Source organism: Petaurus breviceps, unplaced genomic scaffold, assembly GCF_028583685.1.
Source record: "Petaurus breviceps papuanus isolate PSGF00001 unplaced genomic scaffold, PetGlider_PUasm1.0 37, whole genome shotgun sequence".
NCBI lineage: Eukaryota > Metazoa > Chordata > Mammalia > Diprotodontia > Petauridae > Petaurus > Petaurus breviceps.
Window position 1 is genome coordinate 70,715,165 of NW_027186296.1, and position 20,104 is coordinate 70,735,268.

The following is a 20,104-nucleotide window of genomic DNA, read 5'->3' on the forward strand; positions in this document are numbered from 1 at the left end:
CCTCTACTTGTTGACCAAGCATAGGACTTTGATTTGATTTGTGAGGAGCAAAGGCTATCTACCAACTCAAAGAACCTGAGGAACTTGAGTATATAAAAGGTATAATAGGGTTCATATAGAAAGTAAGTGGATAAGAGTGTGAACAGACTGGAATAAGGTCCTATAGATCTGTATTCTCAGCTATAAACACCTTGTCACCAAGAAAGCATGGCCCCCAGTGGTGACAGACATGTCTCTTCCATATCTTTTCTCTCATATTTGGAATGTATTGCCTGCTCACCTTTATCCCTTGTATGCTTTACTTGAAGGCTCAACACAGGGACCTCCTTTTTTAGCATGCCTTCTTTATTTTTTTTTTAAAAGCAATTGGGGTTAAGTAACCTGCTCAAGGTTACACGGCCAGTTATTTCTGGGTGTGGTGCTAAGTATCTGAGCTCGAATTCGATCCCCAGGTCATCCTGACACTGGAGCTGGTGCTCTTACTCACTGTGCTACCTGGCCGCCCAGAGCATGCCTTTCTTAATCCCCCTACATAGTGCTCTCTCCCTCCTTAAATTAGCCTGTACTTATTTTTCTGTTTTCATGTTGTATCCCAAATAAAATTAAAGCTCCTTGAGGGAAGGAGTTGTTTTTTGTTTATGTCTTTACATGCCTAATTTTAAGCATATTTGATAAATGTTTGCTGAATTTTTTTTTGCCTTTTGGAGGGCAATTGGAGTTAAGTAACTTGCCCAAGGTTACATGGCTAGTTTTTGTGTGTGGGTATTAAGTGTCTGAGGCCGGAACTGAACTTGTGTCCTCCTGACTCCAGGGCGGGCACTTTACTCACTGTGCCACCTAGCCACCCCATGTTTGCTGAATTTAATGGAAGAGGAAGAGGGTATCAGTTTTCAACATATTTCAGAGGTTTATAAATCTAAATAAGTCAAATAAAAAGCCACTAGACTAAGTTAGTCAAATAAAAAACAAATACAAAATATTGAATACATACTGACTTGTCTAAGACTATCTCATTAAAAATATAATTGTGTGAAAACACTTTAGTTACCCAATTGAGAATCATATTCAAAATTTCATTCCACCTCAAAATGATGTCTTTCTAGTATGGAAATAATAAAGCATTATGATTACTTTATATATATTTACATAAAGCATTATAATAGTATTAAAGAGTTCCCAATAGCCTTTGATAATATCTTCAGTTGTTGAAGAGACAAAAGAGATATGAGAGATTAGGTGATTTGATCAAGCTCACACAACAGATGACAAATAAGAGTGGGAGGTAGCAGGAGCTGTTGGACTTCCAATGTAATGCATCTTTTTTCCCCAACTAGATCATAAGCTCTGTGAAGGCTGGGATAGTGTATCTTTAGCCCCTGGCCAAGTGCCCTGCACACTGCAGGTGATAAATGTTTGATGATGATGAGGGTGGGCATCTCAAACTCTTGGGTATGAACTGAAAGCAGTGGATGAGATAGCCTTCTAGTTTACTTCGTGAGTAAATGTGGAATATATGTAACAAAATGTCAGATTTGACATCTTAATAAACTTCTTTAAGGGAACTAGTGAAATATTAAAGATACCTCATTTACAAAATTATAATAAAGGATATGTTTCATTCCATGACTTCTGGCTGTGTCAAAGGATGCCCTAAATGGGATTTTGGTGAATAGAATAAGTTCATGGTTCTATGGATCCTAGAGAATGGTTCCTGCATTTTGTAGATTCTTGCTCATGAATACTATTAACAAAAGTTTCAGGGTAGGGTGGTGGGGAAGGAGATAGAAGTCAAAATCAGATTCCTAGTAGAGGTCCATCTGGCCTTTCTAGGACTCAGTTTCTTCATTGGCAAAATGGGAATTATCCCTGTAGTGGTTCTTGAAGCTAGGAGACCTGGCTCAAATCCTGACTTCACTCCTGTGGGAGTGTGGAGAAATCATTTCATTTCACTTTCCTTCTCTACCTAAAATTACTATAGGGCTTTGGGAAACTTCTTTGCAAACATTAATACACTATAGAAGTGAAATATCCTTACTGGATAAAGAAACATAAAAATATTCTAAGGTCTTTAAAGAAAGATAACATGAACAAAATAAGTCAAACAAACGTATTCACTGAATTCCTATATCAGGAAAAATTTTGTCTTCGTTCTGTGGCTCCCCAAACTCTCTAGCTCCTAAGACAAAAAGCTGTGAAAGGCATGAAACCTTAGCCAATACACCCCTATGTTTCAAAAGAGAGGAAAACATGAAATAGTAGCTCCGAATTCAACTCTATGACCTGTGTAACCAGGAAAACAAAACAAAACAACAACAAAAAAAGAAAATTGTCCCCATTTTAGGCATTGTTCAGTTGTTCTTCAGTCATGTCTCACTCTTTATGACCCCATCTGGATTTTAAGCTACTAGAGTGTTTGCTATTTCCTTCTCCAGCTCATTTTACAGATGAGGAAACTAAAACAAACAGGGTTAAGTAACTTGCCCAGGGACATACAGTTAGTAAGTATCTGAGGCTGGATTTGAACTCATAAAGATGAGTCTTTCTGACTCCAGGCCTGGCATTCTATCTACTATGCCACCCAGCTGTTCCTGCATTTTAGGCATTGAAGCTGCAAAAGACCTCAGAGGTCATTGAGTGCAAACAGTTTTCCCCTTTCTTTCACAGCTAAGGAAACAGATGAAGTAACCTGCCAAGAGATCCCATATCTTGGGAGTGGCAAAGTTAGGATTAGAACCCAGCTCTCCCTTCTCATCTAGGGCTCTTTCCACAACACCATGTGCTATGGCAGCTATGATATCTTTAAAGTTTATAACTGTCTAGCTACATATTTTACTACTTTTAAATGGTGCTTCTAAAAAGACAGTTGTGCTGAATGTGTTATTGGTTCTTTAGCTACACATACAAACACAGCACGGTAGGGTGGAAATGACAATGGATTGAAAGTCAGAAGATGTGGATTTGAAACTAGACCTTTTTTCTTTGACTTCTCAGGGCCTCAGTTTTCTTACTTAAAACGGGATGGCTGGACTAGATGACCTCTAATGCCCTTCCAAATCGAAATCCTAGGGGCAGCTAGGTAGCACACTGGATAGAGCACTGACCCTGGAGTCAGAAAGATCTGAGTTCAAATTAAGACTCAGACACTTGACATTTACTAGCTGTGTGACCCTGGGCAAGTCATTTGATTCCCATTGCCTTACCAGAAACCAAACAAACCAAATTTAAATCCTATAACCAAAAAACCTCACCAAAACTGGGGAAGTAGCTTATACATATAAAAATGGAGTATAGACACTTCATGAGAGAAGGGCTCTTGGCTTTGGAGTCAAAGGGTCTGGGTTCACAGTCTAGTTCTATTGCTTTCTAGCCAGGTGACCTCAGGCAAGCCAGGTCTCAGATTTCTCAAATGAAAAATGAACAGGTCACTTTTAATGACCATTTCAGTTCTAGATCTATGTTCCTATTAATTCTTCCTGTCTCCTCTTCCTCAAATAAATAAGCAGTGCAGAGTTTAGTCAGCAAACATCTTTGGGTGTGTTATTTGGCACAGCCTTATGGGCAGGGCCCAGGTTGAGCAGTAAGGGAATTAGAACAGAAAGTGGTAGTGAGAACTGGGTGAACCACAGTGACTCATCTTATCTTGTGACTCAGTTCTGGAGCTACTCCACTTCCCTATTCAGTTGTGGGTCTAGTCTAATTGCTGTCATGTAAAAAACAACTTTATTTAATTGTGGGAATTGTCAGAAAACTTTATTGCATTGTTTGAACATAGCCCTTCATGTCTGGGAGACTGAACCACCTCTCTCTGCTGCTTAGAGGACTTAAGGACCTAGATTGTGCTGATCAGAAATCCAGTAAGATCCGAAGATTGATTCAAAGAGTTTTCTCACAATTATGCACCTCAGGTAACCCATATGTCTTATCTGAAAACTGGTCCCTTACTGGTCAATCAGCTGTCATTTCCATGTTCCTTTGATTGAATAGTCACTTAGGGGGAATAGGACACTTCTTTTTTCCGATTTCAGGGAATTGTACCTGTTTGTTCTCCCTCTCCCAACTTGGAAAGTCCCTAATCTTTCCTCCAATTAGAAATCAGATTACCTAAATTTGTAGCCTGGTTGTTTTCTTTTAATGAATTAGTCTTATTTGAGTAACCATTTTTAATACATTAAAAAAAATCTGTCCTGTGTCAAAGTTGAGGAAGGCCACTGACCTCAATTTGTTATGTAATTGGCATGCATTGATTAATAAATTGATATGCTCTGAAACTCAAACCTTTGTTACTTCAGTCATTTCATCTCTTACTCACCATAAAAAGCAACCTCACATTAACTGATAAAGGTTTAGTTAAGGAAAAGTGACCTAGATTTGGTAGGGAGAGGCCTCATTTTAGTATTAGCTTCACCACTGACTGGATGTATTTTTGAACTTCTTTTTGCCTCAATTCCTTAAAAATTATAGGTAGTAGAAATAGACAACAGTGGCAAGTTGTCAGTTTGCTTTCCATTTACATATTCTTTCTTATACCATTGAAATCACAAGTCCTGTCCAAAATTACCAACATTATAGACTGCTGCAAAGAAAGCATTTTGAAAACCTTAAAGCACTATATAAATGGGAGTTGTTTGTTCATTTGTTTTGAATAATACAACCCAAATTTTCAAAGTGGGTCATATTTGAAAATACTTCTTCATTTTAATATATAACTACCATTTTGTCCCAACTATATGCATGTGTGCATGTCCTTATTACACTCCCTCCCTCACTAACACACACATACAATGTGTGTCTGTATATGGATGGAAAATTGGTGGAGCCAGTTCATGCATAAAAGACAACAGATTTCTTCTTACCCTGGAACAGGTTCACAAAAGCAACCACAGGGATGATTAAAGCCTCTCACATAACCTGATTGTGGAGGACAAGGTGAATAGTCCACGTAGGCAGCTAGAAAACAAAGAATAGAGAAGCAGTCACTGACATTGACTTGGCATGCAGGACATTCAGAAGACCTACTGGATGGGGTACCACAGGGAGGAGGTCAAGGGAAGCAGGGACATAGAGGGCATACCAGGACCAGTCTGCATCAATGTGAACAGTATGCCATAGAAAGGGAATTTTAGGACATGGGTACCAGAAGAAAAAAGAATGAGAATGGCAAGGACCTGTATCTATTATCAGATTAAATTCCTATAATGTGTCTAGAAGCATAGATTCTGAGATCTGGAAAAACTCTTAGCAAGGATCTGCACATAGGAGACAGCAGAACTAAAAGGGGCTTTGATGACCCTCCAGTCAACCCCCATCTTACAGCTGAGGAAACTTGTCCCAGAGCTAGCAAGTGACTTGTTCAAAGTCACATGGGTAGTAAGGGGTCAGACCTGAGCTTCTGACTCTGTGCTCCTGTTATCACCCAGAATAGTTCAAGCTCCATGTGTGCATGTCTTCAGCTCCATGCTGAAATGCCTTTATTGGATAACAATCTCCTATCATTCCATCTCTCCCTATACTTTATTCCTCTTAAACTTATTCTTTGTCCTCACCATGACCTTTAATCCTTCAACCCCTTAGCTCTTTCCCAGGCCATCACCCCTACTACTGTGGTTACACCTTCCTCCCTTTTCAATCTTGATAATCCTAGTGACTGATTTAGCTATACTATAGTCCCTACTAGCTAGTAAACTGGCAGTTATTAAGGGCCGGGGATTCAAAGACAGGCAACAAGAACAGAGAAGAAAAATATTCCCTTCTCCCCAGGAACTCACAGGCTAATACCATCAGGTCTCCAGTTGCCTTGCCATATCACCACCCAAGCCTTTCCCTATATGTTTGCATTTACTTCTTTGTGAACATGTTGTTGTTTCAGTAGGATGTAATCTACTTGAGGGCAGGCAGTATATTGTGTATGTGGGCCTGTATGGCAGAGCATTGTGGTTGTTCAGTTTTCTAGTTATGGCAGACTCTTCGTGACCCTGTATGGAGTTTTCTTGGCAAACATACTGCAGTGATTTGCCATTTTGGATTATGGCAGATAGAGGTTAAGTGACTCGCCCAGTGTCCTACAGCTAGTCAGTGTCTGAGGACAAATTTGAACTCAGTTCTTCTTGACTCCAGGTCCATCACTCTATCCAATGGGCCATCTGGCTTCTAGTAAAGAGAAAGCATTTAATCATTGCTCCATGATGAATAATCTTTTAGTGGAAGCTCTCTCCAATTCCTCTTACTTCTTGTGCCTTCCCTCTGTTAATTATTGCCTATTTATCCTGTGTATCATTGCTTTCTATATAGTTTGAGTGTTGTCTCTTCCATTAGATTGTAAGCTTCTTGAGGCAAGGGACTGTCTTTTGCCTCTTTTTGCATGCCCATAGCTTAGCATAATGCCAGGTACCTAGTAGGTGCTTAATGTTTATTCATTGATTAATGTCACTGAAGTAGATTTGGTAGTTTCTGATTGCCTCTAGGACAAAATATTAGGATTTTTGTTGGACATTGAAGGTTTCCATAATTTGGACCTAAACCATCTTTATAGATTAATTTCCCATTATTCACCCACACTTACTAGATATCCAGGCTACCTGATCTCCATGCACAGTACTTCACTCCCTGCCTCAATGGTCTCTCCTGTGTCTGGAGGTTTTCCCTGTTTACTTTCTTCGCCTCTTGAAATCTATGACTCTTGAGGAAGCTCAAGTGAAATCTCTCCAAAAGACCACTTTTCTGATTCCCTCAGTTGTCAGTCCTTTTTATCCAGCCCCCTTCTGCCCCCTAGGGTACTTTGCACTTATTTTAAATGTATGTTGACTTCTCCTGGTACATGCTGTATCTACTCAGAAGAATGTAAGTTCTTTAAGGCCAGGGATGGTTTCAAAAGCACCTAGTCTACTGCCTAACACATAGGAGGTGTGTATAGTAGGTTTGTGAAATTGAATTGATTAGGAAATCTCATGAACATGTTGTTCCAGGCTTAATGCAGCCAGCATAATGTCCTACTTCTGGGGGATTTTTAGCATCTTGAGGGAAGGCTGCTTTCCTTTGAATGTGGAGGAACAAACATTCTTGCATTTCCCAGTTTAATTATTCCTTCAATACTGATAACCAAAGGTTCCAGCAAAGTGATTTCCATTGGCACAATCACACTAGTGTAGCAGGTTCTTGTAGCAAAGTCTAAAGTAGCATTTTGTGCTATCCAATTAAATGCTCACTTGTTGGTTTTTTAAACAAAACAGTGGGGTTTTGTTGTTGCTTTTCTTCTACAGATGTGCACCATGAGCACTGTAGTACAAGAAGACCAATGTCCTATGAAATGGTGTTTCTTTTATCTTTGGATCCTTGATACAAGCAACTCGTATTAGAGATGAGAAAAACCTCAGAGTTCACTTAGTCCAATGCATTTCTGAATAAGAACCCTTCTCTGCAACATATCCACTAAGTGTCTGTCTAGTCTTTGCTTTGAGACAACCTGTGAAAGGCAACTCTCTCCTGGAGTGAGGGAGAAAGGATTTTTTTTTTGACGGTTGGGATTTCCAGGGAGAACCTTCCATTTAGCTACAATTTTCCTCTTGTTTTCTGGATCATTGGATCATAGATTTAAAGCTGGAAAAGACCTCAGAGATCTTTTAGACCTACCCCTTCATTATGAAGGTAAGGAAACTGAAACTTTACAGAGGTTAAGAGACTTCACCAGGATCCCACAGAAAGGAAGCATCAGAGGTCAGATTTCAACTCATAGACTGACTACAGAGCCCATGCTCCAGCTGCTTTAACATAATTTATAGTGAGAATCTTAATATTTACATGATTCAGTTCCCCCAGTAATATGTCCCCCGGGGCATTGCATGAAGATTTGGAAGACAAACAACTAGTTTAATGTTTAGAGATGGTCTTAAAATTGTTATTCTTAGCACTTTCCCACCCACCTTCTATTCTTTACTTTGCTACCTTCCACTATAGAATTGAAAGGGGATAAAGGAGGACTGAGCACCATTTTATGTCTTAATTTGTTTCATGGGTTTTGATGGTCTAAGAACTCATCAGCTAGTCACCAGTCTGAAAGTGGTGAATGTCTTCATGCTTAGGCTGGTCTTAAGAAGGTTTATTGTTTATTTTTTTTTAATGATTGATATCTTTGTTTTTTAGGTCATCTATATTTTCCAATATATCCTTCTTTTATCTCCTAGAGAGGAGACCTCTTTTTCTAGATCTAGGTCTAGAGAGAAAATCTCCTCCTAGAGAGGAATTTATTATAATGAAGAGAGAGAAAAAAAAGTTTAGCAAAACTAGCCAACATATTAAAAAATTCTGAAATTATATATAGTGTTCTATACTCATAGTTCTACATTTCTGTGAAGAACTAGAGGGTGTGGAGATACTTTTATCAAAGACTTTTCTAGTATAATAGAAACTGACAGAACTTATGTTCTTCCAGCACAATCTTTAATAATTCACATCACTTTCAATGAATGAAAATGTCCCAGAACAGGAATTTGTGGAGAACTAGATAAGTACACAAATAATATATTAGAAATTAGAATTTAAAGACATGATGGGATCATAGAAAGACACAATTCTGATGTCATCTAGAGGTAGCTGGGTGGAGTAGTGGTTAGAACACAAGGCCTAGAGTGGAAGAGACTTGAATTGAAATTTGGCCTCAGACACAGACTAGTTATGTGACCCCAGGAGAGTAACTTAAGCTCTTCCTGTCTTAGTTTCCTCAATTGTAAATTGGGAATAATGATAATACCTTCCTAAAAGGGTTATTGTGAGGATCAAAAGAGATAATATTTGCAAAGTGCTTAGCACAGTACCTGGCATAGTGATACATAAATAAATAAGGAATAAAAGCTTAATAAATACTTGTTCCCTTCTCTCTCCACCCCTTCTCCTCATTTTAAAGATGAGGAAATTGAGGCCAAGAGAGGTAAAGTGACTTGCCCAAAATCGCATAAGCAGTAAACAATAAAACCAGGATTTGATCCCAGGTCCTCTGAATTAAGCTCCATCTATGTCTAAAACAAACCACCTTCTAAGCAGATAAATTGCTATATCAGATGGTGTAGAAATAATTTCCAGCTTGGGCCTTCAGGTTAAGCACCTAATTCTAGAAAAGCAAAGCCCCTAGGATTTCCTTCTGGGTCTCATGAGCTATCTAAAGAAATAGCAGAAGCAAAGAAATAGAATAAAGACCCTTTTAACTCTGAGATAACTGCAACTCTGTATAGGTGATATAAATATGACCTAATGGCAACAAGTCCAATGTAAGGCTCTTATATTTTCTGGCATCAACCATGGATTTCTGTCTATGCACTGTATCTATGAATTATGGCTTGGGGGAGACATAGCATGGGAGTGAAATAGAATGGGGGATTTTAATAGCCATCAAAGTGGGATTTTTTGCTGTTTTTCTGTGTGTTATTCAGTTTCTCAGTATCAGTTTTATATGCCTCTGCACTGAGCCAATCAGACATGTACAAGTGGATTCTAACCAATGAGATACATACATGTGGGCTCTAGTCAATCAGATGCTGAGAACTGTATATAAAGAGAGCAGGTGATGAGAAAGCAGGTATTAAGGGAGCTGACCATGAGAGAGCAACACACTGCTCAGAGAGGATGCAGCTTGAGGGGGTGGAGAGAGGAGACCTCTAAGAGCTTGGAGGCAATCTCTGATGGCAGAGACTTGCTGAAGGAGTCCCTGAACTTTGAAAGCAAATAGAAATGTAGGGCAGAAACCTGCCCATGGGAAGGAGGCTTAGCTTGAGCCCCTTTTGAGAAATGTTAATACAGAGCCTCTGAACTGTGGAAGTGAATTGAGATGATGGTGTTAGTGGTATGTATCAGTATTGTTGTTGTCAGGTTAAGCTTTGTTTTCCCAGAGGCAGAACCTGTGGGTAGGAGCCCCTGGAGCCTGCTGTCTGGCAGGAGCTTAGAATGGAGCACTCCCTGTGAGCTGAGACCTGGAGCAGGAGCAGAAAGTTGTCTATGTATGAATTCAGGCAAGAGTTGGGAGCAGTCAGCCCATAGAGGAAGAGTCATGGGACATGGAAGTCAACCTCAAGTTAAGATGAAAGAGGACTTCTTTGGCCACCTTGGATTATAAAGAAAACCTACAGAACCTAGAATGACTGTGGTAGATAGGGAAACATATAATTCTCATTGCTGCTGCTGCTGCTGCAAGTATTAATCTACCAACGACTCACTCAGGCTTTAGTGGACAACTTTTACATAACAGCAGTTTGCAAAACATACGCCCATCTCCAATCACTGAATCAAAGCACAGTGCAGTGCTTACACAGGAATAAAAGGAAGATTCCCAGTATGGCCAGCTTAATTCCTTTTAACCTTTGCTTTACAAAAGAAGGTTACTCTGGCCAAAATGTTACTTCTTTACAAAAGAAGCTTACTCTGGCCAAAAAAACAAAATGTACACTGTTAACTTTCCTGCCTAATTCACCAAAATGCAAAGCAAGTCATTCTGAAAGAAATAGTAGTTAAAATGTTCTCTCTTCTATGTTTCTTTGAAATATTGCCATTATGGTACTACTGAGAGTTTTGGTTTGGTTGAAATGAAAAATACTATGGGCTGAAATCTTTTTGGATGACTCTTCCTTACCAGTTCTGTTAATTTGCTTATAGCACTAGTGCCAGTTATTTTATTTGATAATGCTTGTTATGATATTTGCATATTTGTTTGCAATCCAATTTTGCTCAATAATAGGCATGTAAACTGCATACCTGAAATAAATGTGAGTCCTAATAAAAAAAAAAGATGAAAGAAGACTTTACTTGGACATTTGGTACTGATTAAGGAGATTGTCCTTATAGTGACTTAAGTGTGGGTGGTGTGATATTTTCTCTTATCTCCTAAGGATGTGTTATGCTAGGGAAGACCCTAGTCTGAGACCCCCTGATTTTGGGGGTGCAATGATATGTGCTAAATAGTATGATGTTCTTATTGTGACCTAGGGGTGGATGGTATGGTATTTTCTGTTAACCCTTTAGAATGTATTATGTTAGTGAAGACCCTAGCCTGGGTCCCCCTGATTGTGTAAACAAGTATTTTGGGGAATGTTACTGAATGCAATGATATATACTATGTGCCATATGACATACTGAGTGCTATAATATGTATCTATATATATCCAGATATATATGTATGTACAGATATAGATATAAATAGATATGTTTTGATTAAGGATGTTGCTATGAATGTTATGATTTACTTTATTGAAAAATGTTTAGTTCTGAATAGCGTTCATTATACTATGGGATTAGACCCTTAAAATTATTCACAGCAGCAGTTCTCAGGTGTACTTCCGTAATTGGTGTTACAGGGCTACAGACTCTAGCCAATACAGAAGCAAAATGGTACAAGGCAGAAGATATAATGAACAATGAAGTTCACTAGGAAAAAAAGGAGATAAGAGGTGTTGCATTCTTTCAGGGTTTATGCTATGTCATTTTATGCTACTGGTTATTACAGGTTTATGCTACTCATTATTAGCTTTTATCTTAGTCTCTAATAAATTCCAGGATCAGGATTATACGAATTGGTTTTTGGCTAAAATTAAAGAACTGACTAAACTGAGATCATGGCCTAAAAGTAAAAGTAAACTCCCAAATCAGAAATTCTGTGCTCTGATTTCTCCTCCCTCCCTCCACCACCACTTAGGAGAAGAGGTCCCTACAAAAGGATCTAAATCAAAATATGAACTCGGAGGGTCACAGACAACTTATTGTCTTTGGTAATTTAAAAGAACAATAAGGGATGTCATCTGCTTAGAGAGGAGTGGGATGTGATGGAATGAAGTAGGGGTGAAAGAAGAAAAGAGAAGGTTGGAAACAGTTGATGTAGAGGAGATAGGAAGTCCCCCTTTTCCTCCCCTCCCCCCCCCCAAGATGGCTGTGCAGTGGTGAGGGCCAAGGCAACACAAGCTAATATTTTCTAAGTGGTCCACTTTCTTCAAGAATCATTCATTTGATAGTAAACACACACACACACGTTGAAATAAAAAAAAAAGACAAAGTCATAACTCACCATTAGAAGTTATAGTCCCATCATCATATTTCTTGACTAGTACCAAGTCTACAAAATCTCTAGGGGAAATGAGTTTCATGGCAGCTGATGGTGTGATTGTTCTAGTTATGAAGAGATCCTGCCAAATTTAAGGGAAAAAAATTATCTGTAAAGTACCTTTTCAATAAGAAAGCCCCTTGACACTTAAAAAAAAATTTAAAAAAAAAGCATAGTCACACCCCAACATAGGGTCACAGCTCTAGAGCAGGAAGAAATCTTAGAGGTTATCTAGATAAAAAATGTCAAACCATGCAGCTCATGGGCCAAATGCAACCCTCATTTGGGTTAAACATTACTGAGTACAGCTAAAACCACATGATAATATAATTGGGAAATATTTAGCAAAATAAATTTAAAAATCAATAAAACATAGGTTAAAAATTACATTTTAAAATTAAATCAATAGTTGGCCTGCAGGGATCTTTTATGTATGATTTAGTGGCTCCTATTTCTATTTGTATTTGATGCCACTGATTTAGACCAATCCCTTCGTTTTAAGGATGAAAAAATCCAGGCCCAGAGAAGTTGAGGTTAAGTGACTTAGCCTAAAGGCCCATAGGTACTAAGCAGCAGAGACAGGATTCTAACTCAGGTCCTGGGACTCCAACTTCATTGTTCTTTCCATTTTATCATGAAATGGAGTTGGTGCTGTGCTTTGAGAAATGATAGCAATGTAACAAAAAAAAAATGAATAAGACATTTTTTTTAAAAGGAGCTACAAAAGAAAAAATAACAGGGAATAGCACAAATGTCACTGCTGGGAAGCATGGGGAAGGACCAAAGAATCCTCTCCTGAGCAATCAGAAGAAGCGATGGCTGCTGAGAACCAGATCTCATGCCTCCCTATAAGTAACTGAGGCTCTATAGTCTCTGGAGAAAAACTTGTTCATTGGTGAGTATCTTTTTACTGTGAGTTCTTTTTGTTTTCCCCAACCTGAAAAAATAGCTTTTATTCCTTGGGGAGGGGGGTGGGGAAGAGAGGGAGTAAATAATAAGGTAAGACTAGGAATGGGAAAAAAAAAGTGAAACAAAATATAGGAGAAATGGGGAGAGCCAGAGACTGTCAGTCAACTTTTGTTGAGGTTTAGGGGTCCTGGGACCCTGAAATACTGACACGCTGGTTCTGCCAAAATGAATTCAACCCAAGCCTTCTTTCAGCCAAAGAAAAATAGTTTATTAAAGATCTGCCCTATTGGGTAGACTCAAAGAATCTAAGCATTTGTGTCCCTAATGCCAGCTGGTCAGATTGAATCTGAGAACCTTCATGAAAACAAGATGGATCTTAGATACAGGAAGACTGAGGGAGGGATCTAGGGGTGGTCAAGTAGTGTGGGGGGACTGAAGGTGGGGAGTCTAAGCAGGATCTTGCTGGGACTGGGATGACTAGAGGTCTGGATGCCAAGAACCAAGAGAATAGGATTTTGATAGGATCAAGGATGGGGAGTAGCTGGAGGCAATCAGGTGGTAACAGGCAGTGGAGGTCTAGGATGGGTTAAGGATAACAGAGAATAGGGCATAGCGATAATAAAAGGTTTATGGCCAGGTCAGGTGGGAAGATTCAAGGAGAGTTCAAGGGGGTTCCCAAAGCCTATACCCCACCACTTTCACATCTACATGATGCTTTGTAAGCATCATGCATTGGGAACTGAAACTCACACAACTTTAACTTAGTACTTCACAAACCATCAAGAATCATAGAAAATCAGAACCTGAGAAATCACCCAGTCCAGTTTTTCATGGAATGAGAATCTTCTGCACAACATGTGTGGTAAGTGGATTTTTTCTTTTCATGCATAACCAAACTTAAAACTGTTTGGTAAAACTGAAAATATTAAGAAATAATATTTTCCCCTAAAGCCCTTTCCAGACTCAATTTAAAAAAAAAAAACAGCTTTTATTCCTTCTGGTGTAAATAGTAAGGTAAGACTAGGAATGGAAAAAAAAGCGAAACAAAATACAGGAGGAAGAACCCACTGGAAAGGGGAATGTTGGGCTGAAGACAAAAAAGTCTTTTTTAGAGAAACAGATAAAAGCTGATAAACAGATTAAATTGTGGTCTAGATAAGATCCTGGCCCTCTCCAACCTTGAAACAATGGAAACTAGGGCTAATCCAAAGGCAAATGCTTTCAACAGAGGAGGAAGCATCACTTGCTCAGCTTCCCATTCCAGTCAGATTCCCTACAGAGATTTCTGGCAGGATCTCGAAATATTCTTCAGGGGGAGTGGTCCAAGAGAAATCAGATGAAATGCTAATCCTGATTATCTTTTCCTTATTCAAGATTCCTATAAATGTTACCAGAAACATTCTGGGACAGATTCTTGTTTCAGGGATGAGGGACTATGCCATTTCAGACATCTATCTTTCCAAGCTATAAATGGCTTGGATATAGGTTGATCAAGGTTAAATTAAATAACATTAATTCTGACAGACTGGTGTCTAGATATAGAGTACAGAATTAATATTTTTTTCTTGGACACAATTTTAGTCAAAATCATTGGTCATCAGATAAGGATAAGAAAGGTAAGAATATCATTAAGTTAGTTTTTACAGATGAAAAAACTAAGACGTTTTGTACTGATGCTGGTACCTACCTCTCAGGGTTGAGATGGGGACAAAATGAGATCATATTTGAAAAAAACTCTGCAAACCTTAAATATTTGCTATTTTTTTAAACCTATTTGCCAAATTTCCTTGGGTTTTGGAATAAATGAATTCGACATCCTCTAAAACTATGGTTAAGTTTTTTGCTTAAATTACATACTACTTGCTATTGAGGCAAAATTTAAAGTATAAAAAGCATTGGACTGGCATGCAGGAGAAATAGTCTAGTCCCAACTCTTTCATAGAATTAATGTGTGACCTTAGATAAGTCACCTCTTTTGACCTTACTTTTTTTTAATCTATAAAAGGTGGAGGCAGGACTAAATAAGCATAGAACTTCTGACTTAAATCAATGGGGAGATGATGGCATAAAGGTGTAGTAACAGCAAAATAAATGGTGCACTAGACTTGGAGTCAGGATGATAGGAGTTTGAATCTTGGCTCTGGTAGGATGATCAGAGTTTGAATCTTGGTTCTGCTACTCACTAGCTATATGACCCTTGGCAGGTGACTTCTCTCTGGGCCTCAGTTTTCCCATCTGTAAAATGAAGACATTGCATTCAAAGGCTTCTAAGGTTCCCTTTAGCTCCATAACTATGATCCTATGACTTTGGAGGTCGAGTCACATAATCGCAGAATCATAGATTGAGGGGTAGAAGAGATCTTAGGAGGTCATCAGGTCCAACCCCCTTATTTTATAAATGAAGAAACTGAGTGAGACACAGGATAAAAAGGTCACAGAGATAGTGTGTGGCAGAGCCAGGGTCCAAATTTAGTTCTCTGACTCCAAATCTGGTGCTCTCTCATTTTACCAATCAAAAACCAGTAAGAGGGGGGGTAATTCTCCCTTTCGTCACAAAGCTAGAACTCAAATCCAGGGTTCCTGAATCCTAGGGCAGTTTTGATTTCTAAGGTCCTTTCCAGCTCTAAAATTCTGTGATTTTATCCTAAAAAAACACAATCTCCATAGAATTAATCATTATAGAATACAACAATAATAGTTTCATATTAGATAACACTGTCATAGGATCATAAGATCTTCCCAAACGTTTAATTTTCTGATTAAAAAAACAACTCTCCCCCACCCTTTTATCTATAAGTTCATAATAACATTTGAAAAGAGGATAATCAAGTCAAGTTTATTCAGTCTAGTGATGTGGCCCAGAAGATAGAGTGAAAGATCCTGTCTCGTAGCTCTATGATCTTGGGCAAGTCACTTAACTTGTCTCAGTTTCCTCATCTGTAAATTGGGAATAATAAGAATACTTATAGAATTTGTTACAGGGATCAAATGAATTTACTGCAAAGCACTTTGCAAACCATAATTATATAAATACTTCCTGTTGTTATTACTGTTACTGTTACATTTGCATAAGCAGCTTCACCTAATTAGGTCAGTTATCCCTCATAAGACTTACAGAAAGAAGGGCATACTGGTTTTACATACAACTGAAATACAGAAGACTTAAGTAATCTTCCCTGAGGTCTTACAGCTAGTATATGGGGAAACCAGACTGAATGGTCATGTCAATAGTGTGAGTTGAATACAAGGAATTCATGTCGTATTACACAGTAGTGAAAGACAATACAAAAAAGGACTGTCACGTTCAAATCCCACAAAACACAGAAGTTAAAGTGTCATAGGGCAGGTAGGCAATTCAATGGATAGAGATCCTAGCCTAGAGTCATTGAGACACCTCTGTTTGAGTTCAAATCTGGTGTCAGACTAGCTGTGTGACCCTGGGCAAGTCACTTACTCCTGTTTGCCTCAGTTCCTCATCCATAAAAATGAGGCAGAGAAGGAAATGGCAAACCACTCCATTTGCCAAGAAAATGACAAATGGGGTCATGAAGAATGGAACATCATTGAAATGATTAAACAGCAAAAAAAATGTCATGAGGTCAGAATGCATTACTTATCCCTGATCTGCCTAAGGGATATTATATATAAAGTAGTTCACTGAATGAGTAGAATTCTGAGACCCAGGATCAGGGTGCTCTTATCTTTTGTTTAACTTTGATTGATGCGCTTTGCTTTTTACATGGCAAATATTTCCAGATATGACTCCCAGTCCAAGAGAAGTCTCTTAAAACAAAGTAAAAAACAATTAAACAAAACTAACAACACCTGATCTGAAACAGCATGCAATATTCCACATCTGTAGCAACACCCCAACCTATTTTTTTTTAATTGGTTTTTATTTAGAGAAATCTCTGTTCTCTCTCCTGTCTTCCTAATCCCATTAAAAGAGAAAGGAAAAAAAATCCTCAAAATAGATATGTATAGTCAAGCAAAACCAATTCTCTTCTTGAGTGTATGCAAAAACATAGAAATCTCATTCTGCATACTAAATCTATCATGTCTCTGTTAGGAGGTAGACAGTACAGTCCATTATCAGTACTCTGGACTTTTAAACATACCTGATGGAGGAATTGCAGCTGAAAAAAATTTTGAAATACAAATATGGGAGTCAAGAGAAAAATAAAAAGTTTAATAAAAGGACCAAGGAAATCTACAGAACTACCTATGTTAGTAGACTCAGGACCTAAGTGAGAGGGTAGGGACAAAGCCAGCAGCCACATTGCTCCAGGTAAAGTTACCATTCTTCTAGGGAATAGCAGACTAGTTACTTAAGATTGCACTCCTATATTGTTGGGGGTGGGGGCTAAGGAGTGGTGGCATTGCCAAAATACAGTACTAAGTCTGAGTAAAGCAAGTGTTCCCACCATGATTCCCTCACCCCTTTTTCGTCATCATGATGCTTTTCACCTAGGAATACCCAGAAGCTTGGGCAAAGCAAACAATATCAAATGTAAGAACTGGAAAGGGCTTCAGATATTATCTACCTTAACCCACTTATTTCACACATAAGAAAAGAGAATTGAGCTAGATTAGGGGTCCTTAGCTGGGGTCTATGGGTAGATTTCAGAAGGCTGGTGAACTAAAAAGGAAAAAAATCATGGTTTTTTTTTTTAATTTTTACTTGTCTCTAAATGATATTTAGCTTTTCCTCCAATTATTTTAAAACAGCATTCTGTAAAGGAGTATACTGCCAAAAGGGTCCAAGAAACAAAGAAACAAAAAATTTAAGAACTCTTGAGCTAGGTGATCTTCCAGGTCTAAATACTAGGGGAAAATATTTAATAGTTTCTTAAGCTCATCCAATGGGGTTTTTTGTGCTTTTAAAAACATTATAGGCACATAGTTCTTGTGCTTTAGGAGTGAACAGTCATAGAATGTTAGAGCTGGAAGGAAATCTTGGGGAATCAACCAATCCAACTACCTCATTTTATAGGTAATATACCTGAGACCTAGAGAAGTAAGTGACTTGATGAGAATCACAGATAATAAATGGTAAAGACAATACTCAAAAGTAGGTCTTCTGATTCCTAGTTCAACATATTTCTCATTACTTGGTGCTTCCTTCTAAGTGACATCACTATAATATGGTATAACCAATATCTAAAGAGGTAATAATTATTTTAAATTATTATGTGCTCTGGACCTATGATTTTACTCCTATGAGGAAATCCTGGTGTGAAAATTCCTTTCACTGATGCAGATCAGCAACTTGTCTGTAACTTAAGTCTTGGAAAGATGCCTGGAGAGCTGAGTTAAGTGACTTGCCCAAGATAACACAGACATTATATGTCAGAGATAGGATTTGAACCCAGTTCTTCCTGACTCCAAAGCTGTTTCTCTCTCACTGTGCCATAATGATTATCATTAATTAATATTATATTACAGCATTTGAGGTGGCTTACATCTTTGATCAATTCAAGTACTTGAAACTCTTTCACATTCTCGTCCCATTTTGCCCGCAATCCATTATCTGCTGGTGCTAAGAATTTCCACACTTCTTCTGGAATGCCATATATTATTCCTTCTCCTTTGTACCTGTGTGGGGGAGGGGGGAGGAAAATTGGCACTGAGGTATCATAGCTCATCTTTGGAGAAACTGTTTTTTTTAATATGCATATATATATATATAACTATAGAGTGAACATAAAAGCCATTGCCATTGTCTTCACACTCCCAATACTGTGTTCATTAATTAGTGCTTCTTTATAATGCACTTAATAAATGCTTCTTGAATTAATGAATCATTGAGCAATACATGCAAGAGAGGAAACTAAAACTTATCAGCCCACCTCCTCTATGCCTGTATATATCTGTGTCTCCACATTCCAATTTGGTTAGATGACAATGATTTATTTCAAAATAAGAGGTTATATTTCCCAGAAAATCAATCTTGATGGACTGATCTCAAGGGACCCTTGTACTATATATACTAAAGATTCAGTATCTTCTATAGTTAAACACATTGACTTACAGGTTCCCAGGAAACTCCGTAGAAGGCCTCCAAGAAATTGTAACTCCTTTCTGTTAACAAAATTATTGGGGAAGAGAAAAACACTTGAGAAGGATATCTCCATCAGATTTTAAAAATCGCAGGAATTTTTCAAATCCCACCAAACACTCAGGTGCTTCACAAAAACAAATAAACAAAAAAAAAAAATTGAAGTCTTTACACAATTTAGAGCCTCTGTTAAAATTCAGATTTTCAAGGAAGTGAAACAGTTTACTGAACACCCAAGCAGACCCAGTACGTTTTCAGGGAAACGTAGCGTTAACCTACCTGTCTTCACATCTCCCTAGTCTAGCTCATTGTAGGTGATTCGTTAATATTTGTTGAATGGAATTTTCTGTTTATGGTTTCTGAAAATAAAATCCTCTTTTATGTGGGAGTTCTGAATTTTCAGCTTGATTCATTTAAAGCAAGTTTCAAGTTCTGAGATTCCAGTGGGGGACAGAGGATATCAGAACTCTGGGAAATTGTCAGGCAAGAGGGGACTCAAAAGGGCAGTGATGGCGAGACTAAGTAAAGTGGGGGAGTGTGGTGTGCTGAAGAGGCTAGTCCGGGTACGGAGGTATTATGGAGTGGATGGACAGAAAGTCTGGACTGAGTAAGGTAAGATCCTTGTTTTGGGTGGAGGGAGCGCAGTTTCGAAGTAGTACTGAGTCTGGGAGATGAGGGCATAGGCCCGGAAAGGAGGTGGGGAAAGGAAGGAGGCGCAGAGCACAGTGTTCCTTAAGGAGATGTGGACTTGGAGGATGCACTGTGCAAGCCTGATGCAGGCAGGAGAAAAAGAGAAGAGCCCAAGTCCTCGGCTGTCCCGCCCCTAGTCAGACTGTTCGGTCCCCCCTGGGGCCCCATCACTCACGCCGCTCCGACACGTCTTCCATCCACTCTCATCCCTTCGGTAGAGCAGCATTTTCTCGGCCACTTTGCCGGACACCTCAGCTGCCCGAGCTGGGTCCATGGCGAGAAGTGAGCCCAGAGCTACCGAAGCAGGTACACCCGGAGCTGACAGTATTCACCACGTGGGAGGAGTCGGGCCCAGGCCACACCCCCGCCGTACA

At 38.8% G+C, this 20,104-nt stretch overlaps 1 protein-coding gene across 2 annotated transcripts in view; it reads right to left on the minus strand.

The window, feature by feature from the left end:
- STARD5 (StAR related lipid transfer domain containing 5) overlaps window positions 1-20,104 on the minus strand; it is a 28,752-nt gene extending 8,648 nt beyond the window's left edge. Inside the window, exons 1-5 of one of the 2 annotated variants that reach the window (XM_069098692.1) lie at window positions 19,906-20,104; window positions 19,014-19,063; window positions 18,445-18,577; window positions 12,038-12,155; window positions 4,854-4,947 (exon numbers count right to left, since the gene is read on the minus strand). In XM_069098692.1, the coding sequence (XP_068954793.1) occupies window positions 4,854-4,947; window positions 12,038-12,155; window positions 18,445-18,577; window positions 19,014-19,063; window positions 19,906-20,004 (494 nt within the window). In that variant the 5' untranslated portion in view covers window positions 20,005-20,104. The remainder of the gene's footprint in view (window positions 1-4,853; window positions 4,948-12,037; window positions 12,156-18,444; window positions 18,578-19,013; window positions 19,064-19,905) is intronic. The other variant, XM_069098691.1, reaches the window with a different exon arrangement.